General features: G+C 39.9%; 1 protein-coding gene across 2 annotated transcripts in view; it reads right to left on the bottom strand.

Moving 5' to 3' along the window:
* The window catches only part of LOC108899496 (raftlin), a 95,351-nt gene that overhangs the window by 5,859 nt on the left and 74,756 nt on the right, over positions 1 to 14,736 (bottom strand). For both annotated transcript variants that reach the window (XM_018699970.2, XM_018699971.2), the window contains exons 8-9: positions 4,782 to 4,885; positions 119 to 194 (exon numbers count right to left, since the gene is read on the bottom strand). In XM_018699970.2, the coding sequence (XP_018555486.1) occupies positions 119 to 194; positions 4,782 to 4,885 (180 nt within the window). The remainder of the gene's footprint in view (positions 1 to 118; positions 195 to 4,781; positions 4,886 to 14,736) is intronic.

The raw sequence follows: 14,736 nt of genomic DNA, 5'->3' as shown, positions 1-14,736 counted from the left end.
AGTTGGAGGTGGCAAAAGGTGATGTTAGCTTTGGATATATGGCAAGCAGGTGACAGAACGACTGGTGGGAGACCTCACATTAGCCAAGAAATACAGAGAGGAATGTGAGGTCGTGTACCTTGGATTCCCTCCTCTTTCGGCCCAACACAGGTCTTTGCAGGAAAACAATCTGTTTGGTGGACAGACTTCCATCACTAAAAGATGAGGACAGAAAGAGAAAAGCAAAGAGAAGAGAACATCAGCTGAAAATTTTGGAAATTCAACAACACTCTGAAATTATTTTATTTCTTAAATCAAGCACTTCTTTGGTACTAACTTATTTAGAAATGATTTAAATTGGAGATGAAAATACATTTTTCCCACTTGCTTTTCAAGTTTTAAACATTTAGAAATTATTTAAAAAAAACACAGATTTTTCATAATTTATTGTTGTTTTTTGTGCTTGAAAAATACTGCAGAACTCCAAGATAAATGTGTAAAACTGATTTGAGTTAAATCCTGGGATAACACAAAGTGATCCACACTCTTATTGACCTTCCATCAAGATAGTCAAATGATTCTTGGCCACTGCTCATGCTTCACACTCTTATCTGACAGTTTAAGGATATAGGCTCACATCTGCTGTCATCTGTCAGCGTCATTTTTACCCCTGTCCTTTGAATCTTTCAGGGAAACAGATGATTCACATGCTAAGAGTCAGATTTTGAAGTTTTCCTGAATGTCTGTGTACATTCTCTACTTCTCAGAACATGCATTTCTTCCTTTTTTCCCCCCAAATTCCCCAAAAATAATCCTTCAACCCATGCACATGTCACACCCCTGTGTTCTGAGCAGGATAATCTGTACAAGTACTCGCGTTGACAGATTAATCGTGGCACGAAATGCAGATTCATTTCTGAGTGGGCTTCCTGTCTCTCACGCTTACTCTCACTCTTTGTCATAAACAGACCCCCCCCCCTTTTTTTTTTTAGCTCAGTGTGCTCTCACTAACTAGCTGCCTGCTGAGTTTTACCTCTCCGCTTTTATCTCTTGTGACAGCCCGATATGTGGCAGTTTTATTGTTTGTTTCTGCTTTATTCCTTCTATTTCTCTTTTGCTATTATTGGACATAGCTTAAAAAGAGATATGTTGTCCTGTGCTGCTATCTGACACAAGTCCAACAACACATGCACTTGTGCACACACACACAAAGGTTACATGTTGGCTAAAGTTAAGCTGCCCACTCAACCTTGCACATGAGGAAAGATGGCAGGTTTATGATCACTGCAGAACCCTAAAAGCCTTCTACAAATCTTCCCTTTCTCAACATCAAATGGACTTGAGACTCATCCAGCACAAGGCTTACTATCTAAACCATCCAAAGCCCACCACAACTTCTTTTCTCCATTACCTCCTTCCTTCCACCATTTATCCATGAGCTATTTTCTAGGGCTGTCAAGAATGCTGGACGCCTTCCTGGTGAATCAAAGCTGAAAACTAGCCTGAGTTCCCGGCAAAAGCCCCAGCCCATTAAGCTAGAAAGGAGTGGATGGCTTAGAAAATTACAGGCCTTTACTGGACCTGCTCTCGGCTGTCAGTATCAGCCACACTATTATAACTTGAAGCCATATAGAACGGCAATAACCTGTGTCTATTTATGGGTGATTGTACCTGTTGGCAGCTTCATCTGTAGGGAAAAAGCCTATCCACACACCTCTGCTGCAAACTGCCACTTGAAATAAAAAATAACTGACATATGAAATGCTGCAACCAAATTTCAATCTTTCTTTTAAGACTCTGAAATGTCTATGCTGATCACTATTTAGTATCCGATAAAGTGAGATACCTGAAATAATTAACTAATTTTTCTAAAGCTTCTTGCTTCCTTGTTGTATGTTCACTTGTGTCACAGTTAATGCAGAGAAACTCACATTTACTGTAGTAAATGGCTCCAAAATGTAATTACCATCTACATTAATTGAATGCGCCGAGCATGAATGCATGCTCTGAGACAACTACATGAATTAATGTTGTGTGGAGAAGCCGCTGAGCACCAGTTAGCATTAATTTCAGACGCCGCTGAGATCACTGACACTCATCCGACCCCTCCAGATGAAGTGCAGCCTGTAAGCCCTCAGACTACAAAAAGCGTGCATTTGCAAATTTGCTGTTTAAAAATGGAGGAGTCAACACCACAAAAACAAGTGTAATGAGTATTGCTAATCTGAAATAGATCATCAACCATTATTTCGGCGCGCAAAATGTTTTCCAGGCAGGGAGAGAAATGAGCTCCGTCTTGTACTGTATCTAGGCCGACTCTGATTAATTAGCCATGTTGTGCTGTTGCGTTGTGGCATTTTGAAAGAGAGGAGAGAGGGAAGGATGCTAGAAAAAACAAAGGATGAAAATAGAGAGGTAATTAATCAGCTATGTTCTGAAGGAGCAACATGACCAGCTGAGGTGGGAGCAGAGCAAAGAAATACTACATGCACACTTCATCAGTGTGACACATCGCAACATATTATTAAAAGACAGCTCCACATTTTTCAAGTCTATCTCAAAGCAATATTTACATTGTTGTATGTACACTGAAAGAGTTATTGGTGGCTATAATCATTCCTCCTGCTCATACTAGCCACAAAGAGTTCCCTTAAGCGATTTAAGCAGTCTGACTTTGACAAATCATGTGGGGATACTCCACAGTCTTTTTTAGTATGAAATTCCCTTTTGTGCCTCCATGGACAATATTCCCCTTCTGAGCTGCAACAGAAGGACAGAAAGTGAGAATTTGGTACTAAAATGACCATAAATTTGGAAGATTTGCACTTCATTTCTCTAATATTAGTTCCACCTATTCCCGTTCCTCCGTATTAGCAGCCATTTTTGCACAGATTAGTCAGTACACCACAGGCACTGAGACTGCTTTTACAAGGGATCTCTCTGTGGCCTGTATGGGCAGCAGGGGCAATTACAGAAACCAAAAGCACTTTCAACTTACATCTGGGAATGTGGGTATTGTTTTAAGGCAGACATGAACCTATCAAAGAGAAAATCCCTCCAAACTGTAGAGCTGCCTTTCTTGTTTTCTCTCTTTGCATGTGTTACATACAAAAGATGAGATGTGTGGAGGATTTTTGGTTTTGTTTAAAGGCAGTAAACTCTTTAAAAGGGGAGTTAATATTATGCAGTGATTCTTCGTTTCCTCCAGGTATGAGGGACAATGAACTAATTTGACAGCTAGTCTGTACTGAAGTTTCCTTGTGACTGTGCCAGTATTTACAGTATTTGTTCTCTTGTTTGTGGAGTCTCATCTTTTACAGATTTTACTGAAGTTTCATGATTTCTTTAAGTAAAGATTTCAAAGCCCAACTGCTGTCTTCAGATTGTGAAGCATTGACTGACTGCAGTTTTCTGGTCTGTTTGATCATGAAGGCCTCTGACTATATTTGATTGTGTTTTATTTCATTAGTACACTCTTCATGAGTGGTTTCTTAGGTTTCTTTGACGTGTCACAGAGAGCTGTACTGGAGTGAAATATCTGACTGGTACAGCACATTATCAGCATGTTGAGGGACAAATTCTGTTCTGAAGTGAAGCTGTTCAGTGTGACTGAGAACATGCGAGGCCTTCAACCATATAAGCGGATGTACACTCATATAGCAGCCATGAGTGATGAGTCAGCATGAGCTTAGTTGAGGCACCATAACATTTCTGTGAGGAGATTTTCCACCTTCAGTCAGAGCTGCTGCTTTTAAACTTTCGCAGCTGCTGCCGCTGCCGCTGCTCAGCTCAAAGCTCAGCCTAAATTGCCACAGATTTGGGTCAGTTGTGTTATAAATTATACCAGGTTCCAGTTTTCACAGAAAAACTGTAGCATATACAGTTCTTTTTTTCTACTTTAAAGGTCTTGTGTGAGCTTAAGAGTTGCCTCCCCACAACTACACTTGAAAATGTTATCAGTGACATTTTCCATTTTCATTTTTATTCACAGAACTTTGAATTAAAAAAAAAATCGATATGCTGTGTAGTCTCTGTAAACATTGCAGATACAGAGCTGTTACCTCAGGTTACAGGTTGAAAAGTGTGACTTTTTATTCTTGTTTATCTTCAGTTTTACTCTATTCAAGTATTTTTTTTCCTTCTGTTTTGTACTCTAATCCTATTTAAATGAGTCTTATAATATTGGCCTTGCAATTGCGTATATCACAAAAAGTCTTGTCGATGCAAGGTGTTGTATAATAACTTGCCTTGCCTTGAGTTTTCACTTTACAGTACTTCATATTTCCACTTCAATTTAGGTGCATCTTTGCTGATAATATGTTAATAAATGTAGGGTAAAGGATCAGAGGATGTGACGTTTTTCATGTTTTGATTAAATCCTCAGCTCATAAAGACTGATCTAATCCATCCATGTATCTGAACTGTAATTTTCACATAGTTTTAGTATATTTTTACACAACAGAGACAACTTGTTAGGTATGAATTGAGGCTGATGTTAGACCTTGACGTAAGCTTAAGATTTAGCACCACTGTGGCAAAACAGAAAAATGTGTGCGTAAGTATTGACTCCTTAGGAAACAGGACACTCTTAAATCAACACTAGTGCTGCTAATTAGTTTTAGAACTCACATAAATAGTTAAAGAGAGATCACTTTGTGCTGTGAATAGTTTTTATAGACACTCATAAATCAGTAAAAAGAAACACAGCTGCTGTTGTTGCAATTCCTGCTTGCTGCCAACAGAGGTCGTTGGAGGTCATAGATTACTTAATGCCCCTTTAATAGCCAATTGAGGGTGATTACCTGTTCGTCTTGATTATAGGAGTTGGCAGCACACAGGTGAGTCTCCATCCATATGTGGCGAGGGACTGTAGCAGAGGAACGTAATCAGCCTTCACCTGCAGACCCTGTGATGAAAACAAGACGTCTGTTACAACCTACAATCAACTCAGCTCTAAACCTGTCCCCCCACCCTCATCCTGCAGCACTGTGAACCAGTATACACGCATGTTATGTAGCAGAGTGCATTCACTTCTGTGATTACAGCTGTGAAGCATCAAAGTATGAGAAATAATCAAGAGCTGTCAACATCACTCAAATCTCAGATAAAAAAAACCAGATCTCTTAGATATGAGAGAGAAGATTTATGCAATGTACGTGCACTGTCTGAGAGGTTATTTTCAACAGCAATGTACACTGCAAAGAATAAAAACCGAGACATAAATCAACTGCTACAGAAACTCCCAGGTTGCCATGAGTCAACATGGCAACCGTCTGCATTCATGACATGTATTTGTCAGATAAGTAACTCCTTGAGTAAATAAGACTGCTCATGTGAAGCTGCTCACTTTGAGGTAAACATTTTAATGCTCTTTGTGCTTTTAAAGTATCATCACGTAATGTACTTTCAGAGGACAGACACACACACACACACAAAAAACACACTCTTCTCAGAGGAAGTGTGTGTGTGTGTGGTTTGCCATTCTTGCCATGTTAGACAACTGCCGAAAAATAAAAAGCCGCAACACGTGTCAGTTGGATTTTGCTCGCACCTACGACATTTGCATTCGCATGCACACACACACACATGAAACCGACACACACACTCAAAGAAACCTCAAAGAATGGCTTGTCTGGTCTGAAGGTGTGGACCATGCAAAAATGAAAATCATCTGAAAAGACAAGAGTGAAATAAAAGTCTCAGGATTTGAGTGAGTACCCTTTTTTACATAAACTCCAGACTGTTACGCTCGGCGGTGCAGTATGAGTACCGATATGAGTCAAGAAGGCAGCGAACATGAGCGAAGTAACACTGCAGAACTTCACAGAGCCTATTCATAGAGCACTGATCAACTGTTCAAGAACAGAAACTTGAGAATACATCACACCTACACACGCCACATTAGCCTTTGCTGTACTGCAAAGTGTGAAAATCCTCTCTAATTAAAGCTGCACCAGCCAAAGGTGTAATGTGGATATACTGTACACCAGCCTTCATCTGCCTCTGTCACAGAGAGGCTGCGTTAGACAAGAGTAACTTTGTCCCTGAGGGAACCACCATAGATAATAGTCAAATATAAAACTAAGACAGAGCCATCCCCTTTGGTCTCCTCTCTTTTCTTCTGACATCCTTCTGCTTAAAGTATCACAAACCAGCCAGGTTAATAGACAGTTATGGAGCTGAAAACATACACAGTTGTTCAACTTGTTCAGTGTAAGCTATGTAATGAAAGCTTTAGCTCTGGTAATCTGGAGGTTCATTGGCAATTTTTGCTCTTACCAGTTTTCTATGTCACATATAATGCTTTAAAACACACAAAAATGCTCTGCTAACCCCTGCAAAGAACTAAACATTTACTTTAAGACAGTTTTTCTGTATTTTTATGGTACTGATGCTACTGTAAATAACATTTTAAAGGGTCAGTTCACTCAAATCACACGCTCTTAAGATGATAATAATGACACATTTTGGAGAAGGGAGGTAAATTACTGTGGGATAAACAACCACCAGCTACACTTCTACTGTACTACTGCAAGTTTTATTTCCACCACTATTAAAACTACTGCTGGGAAATTATCCCCAAGCAACTATTTATCCATTGACTATACTAAATTTTCTTATAACTAACTTCTATTTTACTTTATTACAACCGCTACTATCAGTACAACAATACTACAGTACTACTACAGCATCTAGACAACTACTACACTACTACTAACCCTCCAGTTACTTTCTATCTCTATTGTAGCCTCTGCTGCAGGTATTATTACTACTACAACTACAGTACTTTCGTACTATCATCCCCACGTCTAACTCAGTCATACAGAGAGAATTGCAAAGTGAGAACATTTCTGGGAAAGAAAGACACTGATCAGCATGCGGTGCCATGAGACAGACTTCGAGTCAAAACACTTAAAACCACTCCACCACACAACGCCTCATTTTTCTTCCACAGATTTTTATTGAGCAAGATGACAGAACAGGCGCACACAGACCTAAAGCAGTCACACATTAAGCTGTAGGTTGTGCAGAGCTAATCATTAGAACACAAGACACTGCTCCAGACATTATTTACACAAGCATTACTTTCTAAGTTCCTACAGGGAGCGACGCATCTGCATTTTTCGGGGGTTTATGTTGGAACCACTCCCAGAAACATGCTCTCTTCAGAGCCTTCCCAGAAAGTAAATTGAGAAATAATTTTTCCGTAATGGCTTGCTGTGCTTTGGAGTAGGTGAGAGTTAATCACAGTCCCCGGAGTGTGGTTCCCCACTCTCCCTGACTTATTATGCGGGGCCACCTTGCTGCATCAGCACTCCGGCACCAACCTGCGAGCCTAAAAAACAAAGTAATCACATCGCTGTCTTTGTCTGCGATGTTATCTGTGAGACTACAAAGAAGGACCACACGGTTAGAAGATGAGGAGGAGCTGTATTTTAACCACCTGGGTCAAAGCTACTTTAAAGTAAGTCCGGGTTTTTCCTGAGATCATGTCTTCATGCAGTTAAACACTGTTTTACTTTGGTGCAAGCACACTGCTAAAAGGCATCTCAGCAGGAAGGGAAAATCTGTTATTCACTCTCACAATTTTCCCACCTGATGTTGACAGCCAAACAAGAGTAATACAAATCTAAATGTTAAAGTTTTTGCTGCTAAACTTCCTCTCTCTCATTTTAAGAAAATGTGTATGGAGATATATTATCCAGTATTTGGAAACACAAACCTAAGACAAAGTTTATTTTCAGGCTTATGACAAAGCAGGGTGCAGCTGCAGGTCAACTTAAAGTTCACAGTGCACGCTGAGAGTTGGCTCAACAAAAACACAGGTTTATTGTTTTTCTTTAAACCCCCCTCTCCTCTTCACCAACTTTGCAACATAGCCATAACAAACCATAATTCTGTTTTTCGCCAGCTCTGAATATAGCTGTATTTTTGTAGACTAGTGGGGTCAGCTGGTTTGCAGACACAGTCCAGTAATGATGAAGCAAATACTTTTAAAAAAGGGCATTCAGATACTGCTCCTGATAGGCTCGCTCAACCTGGAGCGTTGTCACAGCAACAGAAAATTCAGCATCCACTATGTATGAAAGCATCACAACAACCATTTCCAAATGTAATTGGTTCTTTCAAAAACATTAAGAATAAATATTTGATATTTGTGCTATTTTTAGATGCATCCCTCGCTGTCACATGTGCTCACTTTTGTGTTTAGATGAAATCAGTTTATTGCTTAGCATGGATGTTCCAAAACCTCTCACCAGCCTGACAAAAAAACCCTCAGTGCAAGGTCCATTTAGTAACATCCTGGATCTTTCTGTCGAATCATATGTTTGTCATGTAACTGTAGATGTTTAAATGTACATTTTCTGGCTATTTCTGTCCATGTTGGCCTGAATTTGAGACTGAAAGTTCAGAAACAGACGTGAATCACCACAAGGTCTATTTAGTAACAGTCCCAGAACTTCATTCATGTTGTTAGTTTACTTATATTTTAGCCATGCTTGTGGAGTTGCTCTGGGAATCGCAGTGTCAGTCTGTTGGTCCAGATTGAAATATCTCAACAACTACTGGATGAATTACCATGAATTTTTGCACACATTTTGTGTGAAACATCTCAACAACCCTTCCCATAAAATGTGGTGCAGACTAAAGTCTGGATGTTCCCACACAATGAATTATTCTAACTTTGATCCCCTTACCTTTCATCTAGCATCATAGTCAGGTCAAAAATTTAATTTACTTTGGTTTTCCTTCCCTCCCAAGGACACCTACGCACCGTCTAAGGACATTTTCCTGGCTTAAACTGCAACAATAATAAACCTTAATAGAAGGCAAACAAAGTACATCCAACTTTTATGACTTTTATGAGGCATTAGCCTACTTTTGAGTCAAGACCAAACTATGTAGCCTGATAACACATGATGAGGTAGTTAAGAAAACAAAGGATCAGCCTGTGCACAGAGTTGTTACTGTTCATCATGTGTCAGTGAAGGCTTTTATTATGCTCTTTTCAGGGAGAATAAAAATGTGAGCATTTGATGTTTGAAACTGACAGTTCAAATGGGGGGTTCTGACACAGATCATCCGACAAGTCATCAACTTTAAAGCAGAAGCCCTAATTATTTTATTCAAATAAAGGAGAGGGCCAAGAGCAAAATTTTGACAGGGGGGGCCCTGGGTTCCTCTCTGTGTGTCTGTTTACTGCTTTTTAAAATTAGCCTCCCGGGTAGTTAGCTAAGAACCAGATGTTTTTTTAGGTTAACCGAGCTGACTCTTTTAACCACAACCTACTTTGGAGAAGAGGAAGAGCCAGTTTCTTTGTCATGTTAACCTCAGTTTAGACTCAACTCCACCTGATCTGACTATTCACTTTTGCTCATAATGTAAACTGCAAGCACGCCACAATGGTTCTTTCCAGATGTTCGTTTATCATGGACCTATATTTAGCCATTTACTTTGGACCTCCATTATATGGTATCTAGGCAGTGGTGAAAGAAGTATTCACATCCTTCGCTTAAGTACAACAACGTACAAATACACCATTAGTTAAAGTATGCAAGTATTATCAGCAAAATGCACTCAAATAATTCACGGTAAAAGCACTAGGTCTGCAGGAGAAGGCTCTGTGTGCCTGATATATTTCATATATCACATTATTACATGGGCGGCACAGTGGTCTAGATCCTCCCAGATTTTGAGAAAAACTAAATTCTTTTCCATAGCTTTTGTTTTCTGTGAAATATTGTGTGATTTTACTTCTTTGGTCTCAGGTATTTTAATGAAACCACCGTAGACGTCTAAAAGGGAAATCACACCTCAGTGGAGCTGCTATCATTTTATAGACATCTGAAACATGACAAGAAGCCTCAGCTAGAGGTGTGAGAACCAAAAATAAAATCTTCAAGAATGCAATGTATTTAAGAAGCTTATCATATTTTTTTAGTGTAAAAACTATAACATTTCAGTCTGAAAAGTTCCACCTCTCTGGCTTCAACATTCACAACAAAACTGTTAGGTCTATTCTGTTAGGTGCATGTTATTGCTTGTTTCTTATATCTTACTACACCTTCTAAACAACAGCACCCTGGAAACCAAAACCTGCCCCTCCGTCCTACAGCTATCAGCATCATCGTCACGTTGTCTGACAGAGCGGGCGTGATCTCTCACTTGCACGGACAGTGCAAATTACTCTCCTTCTATCTAGGTCACCTCTTCTCTCACCTCCATCAGAGAGGACAGAGATATCATGGACAGGCAATACACGTTAACGATCTGCTCGCTGCACAACATGCAGGCTGCAGACACAGAGCCCACAATACAACATGTACTGCATGTGATGGATGAGAGCTGACGTTAGAAGAAAAGCTACAAATCTGCATCCTGTGTTTGTTGCATCAACAACCCAGAGAAAGACAGTCTGCACCACGAGGCTTTGGTGTGAACCTGATTCGAAAAAGACACGATTGACTCACACGCGATATCTTCCTGTGTGGATCTGAGGTGTCCTTTTCTATGTCTTAAAACTATTTCTTCAAAGATTTCTCCCTGCCATACTGATGCTGTGATGTGGGGCCTTAATCCCATTTTAGACATAATTTAGTTTCTGAAGGCTGTGAAGTGCTGCTCTTCAAAGCCGGGGATGCTTGTGAATTCTGGGACCCAGTGACAACAATGTCAGCTCTGTTAAGCTCCTTTCACTTGCTTTGACTTTGGACTGCCATTTCCTTAAATTTGAACTCCAATGATATTAACTTTCAGGGTGTCTTTCTGCAGGAGTAGACACTTTCTCTAAACTCCTCCTGCAGTTTTTCTGGTTTGTCTTGTGGGTTACGAGTTGTCAAGATCAAGGAGCGAGTGCGACATCATCAAACTGCTGTTTTTGAAGTGGTGTAGGGAACATTTTACTCACTGACAATCATGCTATGATATCCATAGTCTTCACGAGTAATATCAAAAACACTGCGCAGACAGCATATGCTAAAAAACCTGTACATCTTGAGAAAATAAAGCCCTAAGCATTTACTAAATCTGCATCCATTTAAAGTCAGAGAGAGAGAGAAAACTGTTTTTTAACTTTAAATCATTTTGCAAAGACCAAGCTCATAAAACTACAGTTATTTCCGTTTTAAAAATGCTAATAAAACCCATAAACAATCTTTTTTGGGGGGTAACCAGGGAGCTATTTTGCAATCTGTCTTGTTTTCTGCTCTGACCATTTTTCTAAGTTATGTATAAAGCGCTGGTAACGACAACAAGGAAGTTATTACTGAAGGTATTTATCTTTTTTGTTTTTTTTTAATTTCAGTAGTAGAGCCATGCTGCATCTCTGCTGTACCTAATTAGAGTAACAAATGTGCATGGCAGTATTATTGCCCCTGGTATCAGTCACTATATGTGACCATGCTGCATAATTTCAGTTTTATGTGTTGAGGTTTGGGGATTTAGAGATTTGTGCTGGCACCCCAAAATGGAGGTGAATGGACTTTTGTTTGTGCTGCTCAAATTCCAATTCACCTTCTTTGTATAGGGGTGGTGGCACATCACACATGGTACATAAAACCAAGATTATGTGCATGGCTGGATACCACTGGGGGGAAAGCGGGAAAATATGCTCGATTGTGATTTGGGTGAAATGACCTTTATAGGATGATCTTTCACAGTAAATATTGAACCTTTTCAATTTGGGTTTAAAACAATTTGGTTGCATCCTGGGAAATAAAGGATTCAGTGTTTCTGAAGCTCGATCCATACAAAGGACTAAAAGTTGAGGAAATCTGACTTTAATCTTTTTTAAGTCCCCCAACTATAAATGTGCAATACCAACATTACTAAACTGCCTCTTTAAATCCTCAGGCCAACGTTACCCACAATGCAACTCAACTGACAACAGCCAGGTCAGAAATTTGGTTGTATTAACTAATGTAGCCTTGACCTGCTAGCAGAGACGTGGTAAACTCACAATCCTCTCATGCAGCTCTCGCCAGAGCCGGAAAGACTTTATAAAACTTTCTTCACATGTGCAGTTCCTGTTCACAGATTTTATCCATCTATCCAGCTGACAAATATTTTTTATGTTCAGTTCTATGAAGCTTTGCAATGCTTACATTGTGGCTGCGTCATCAGATCAGATATGTTTGTACACCATCTAGTAAACATTTCCCCCTTAGCACGATGGGTCAGATATGTTTGCCAAAATCTTTGTATGATCTTGAGAATTTAAAACACGGCTGAGTAGGTTGCACAACATGCGCTGGATGCATCATAATGGACCTACTGCCGTGTCTGGCAGAGTTGAAGTGGATAATGGTGCTATAGACAGTATTTTAAGAAGCTATGAAAGAGGAGCTGAAAAGCATCTTAAAAACATCAGACTCCTCATACACACCAGCTGGGCTATGGTGAATATCAGCTCATCTTTTAATAAAACACACATACATGGATGTTTTTGTCTGGTGAACCTTTACTGTTTTATCTTGATACAGAGGAGACTGAAACACAACACCTTCCTGCTAATGCACTTTGTCCCTCTTGATAAATAAATTCTCCTGCAACAGCTCAGTGTGAAGCATATTAAGACCAACTCTAGCTGAGGTCTGAAGAGAAACATGCTTGTTTGTTTATTGCTCCTGTGAAACCCAGTGATAGGAAAGAGGGCTTTCAGTACATTAGTTCCAAGGCAGCTCCTGTATTGATTTTCCCACAGGACACAAGAGATGAGAAGCCGGTCCTAATTGGAGTTTCATAGCAGAGACCCTTGATGAGTTATTCATTTTCAGGCACTTCACTACCATCCATATGGCTCCTATTCAGGTCATTGCTCAGGAAAAAAAAAAAGAAAAGAAAAAAAAAAGTCATGTTCAGGCAACTGCTGGTGTCTTCATATGTATTTAGGACAACTGTCCAAAATCTGGGTTGTTGTGAGAAACAAAAGCTACAAGAAATATCTGCATGAGATCTCTGGCATTGATGGTGTTTTTGTGCAGAATATACACAGCCTTCTAATTGCTGAACACCCTGTATGTATATATGTATGTATGTATGCTTTTTAATTTATTTCCTCTCCTTGTAATCTTTATGCATTTTGCTGTTTTTCTCCCAGCTGTGTTCTGCTGTCATTTAGTAGAAACAGTCTCCATAACATTTGCATCTTAGTTTGTCAGTTTGACATTTGTTTTTGTTGCTTGTCTTCCTCCTAAATTTCCTCCTATGATATGATTTGTTTTGAAGTCAGAATTGTTGCGACCCATGAGCTTTTGTTTGTCTGACATGTAACAACAGTCTGGTTTTATCTTTGTACTTCATTATTTAAAAACATTTCTGTGGCTTGTCACAGTACAACTAAATTAAACCAAAACTATCATCTGGTTATAAATAAAAGACTTTTTGTTTTGATAATTCTATATGGTAGGATCTTGGGTTACATGTATTTTTATCCAAAGTGAAATACCTATTGTAACTGCAGTCACATGATCTGGATCCACTATATCACACCTGTGACTTGTCTCCTAATTTATAAGCAATTTGACTGAACACAAAAGCAACATCTTGCAGGCTCTCCAGTAATAAAGCTCTTAGAATAAGAGAAGGTTTTGAGCTGGGCTGAGCTGAGCTTTGGTTTGATAAACCCAGCGTAAACCTTTCTCTAAAGATTTAAACTTTATGTGACTCCTCTCTCAGAGGCTGTCCTGGCCGACCTCGGCAGGAGATTGGCTGACACGCAGGGTCGTTAGCTGATGATGTTCACCTGGCTCTTTCTGGCTATAAAAGCTGGCCCATGCACTCACTCTTGTCTCTCTCCACCTTGACATTCACTCTGAAGCATCTCCTTTTGTTTCTCTGTCCTCAGCACAACAAAACGCATCCATATATTGCTGATAAACACCCCAGTGTTCATTTGCATCAGCTTTGGTTTTGATAAACCCTGTTTCTTTTGCATATAACTCTCAGGTGGGCCACCTCCTTGTCCCATTTTTCAAGCTAGTTTGTGACAGTACAACCCACTCTCATGGCAGTTTGTGACCAGTGTCAAGAGATGAACATGAACATGAACATGAACGAACTGCATTTGCCATTTTTTTTCCCGTGAAACTGAGCACGACTTTCAAACTCATGTATTTCAACTGGAAACATAGTCTATGAATGAAGTGGTGGTGGAGGTAGTTTGGGGTGGATAGAGGTGGGGTTACAAAACGCACAACTGTCCTAATCCAGAGTCCCCCCTCTTTTTAGGATTAGCTAGCAGCTGTTTGGGGGTTTCGGTAAAATTTAACTCAAGAAGTCACTGTGGACTTTTCCTGTTAAAAAACCAGACCACAATCTTTCACCAAACTGTATTTTACTGGCACGAAAGAAGTGGACAGTTCGTGTCCATGTGGCCAGTTGAGTCGACACATTAAATGCGGTGGCTATCTGACAACCTGCAGGTTGTGCTGGCTGTCACGAAGAAAATGGTCAATTCGTGTTCTCGCACATGAAATCAGTAGATTACGTTTCATGCACATGGACACAGACTGCCGTGAGACTGGGTTGGACAGTATTCTCTATTCACTATGTGCTGATGTGACTTCTGCTCTGCAAACACCTGTAGATCAGACGCCATTCGAACCTCTGCACTTTTCACGTGCAACACACTTATAAATAAAACAATTAACCTCCCCCTTTCTTCTCCTTCAGTGATGAACAGACACCGTCCCCGAGATGATAGACTCCCACTCAACAACAGTGTAAATGATTGCATGCCCTCGGTGAAACAGCTTG

Source organism: Lates calcarifer, linkage group LG15, assembly GCF_001640805.2.
Source record: "Lates calcarifer isolate ASB-BC8 linkage group LG15, TLL_Latcal_v3, whole genome shotgun sequence".
NCBI lineage: Eukaryota > Metazoa > Chordata > Actinopteri > Centropomidae > Lates > Lates calcarifer.
This window is presented reverse-complemented; position numbering and strand designations above follow the sequence as displayed.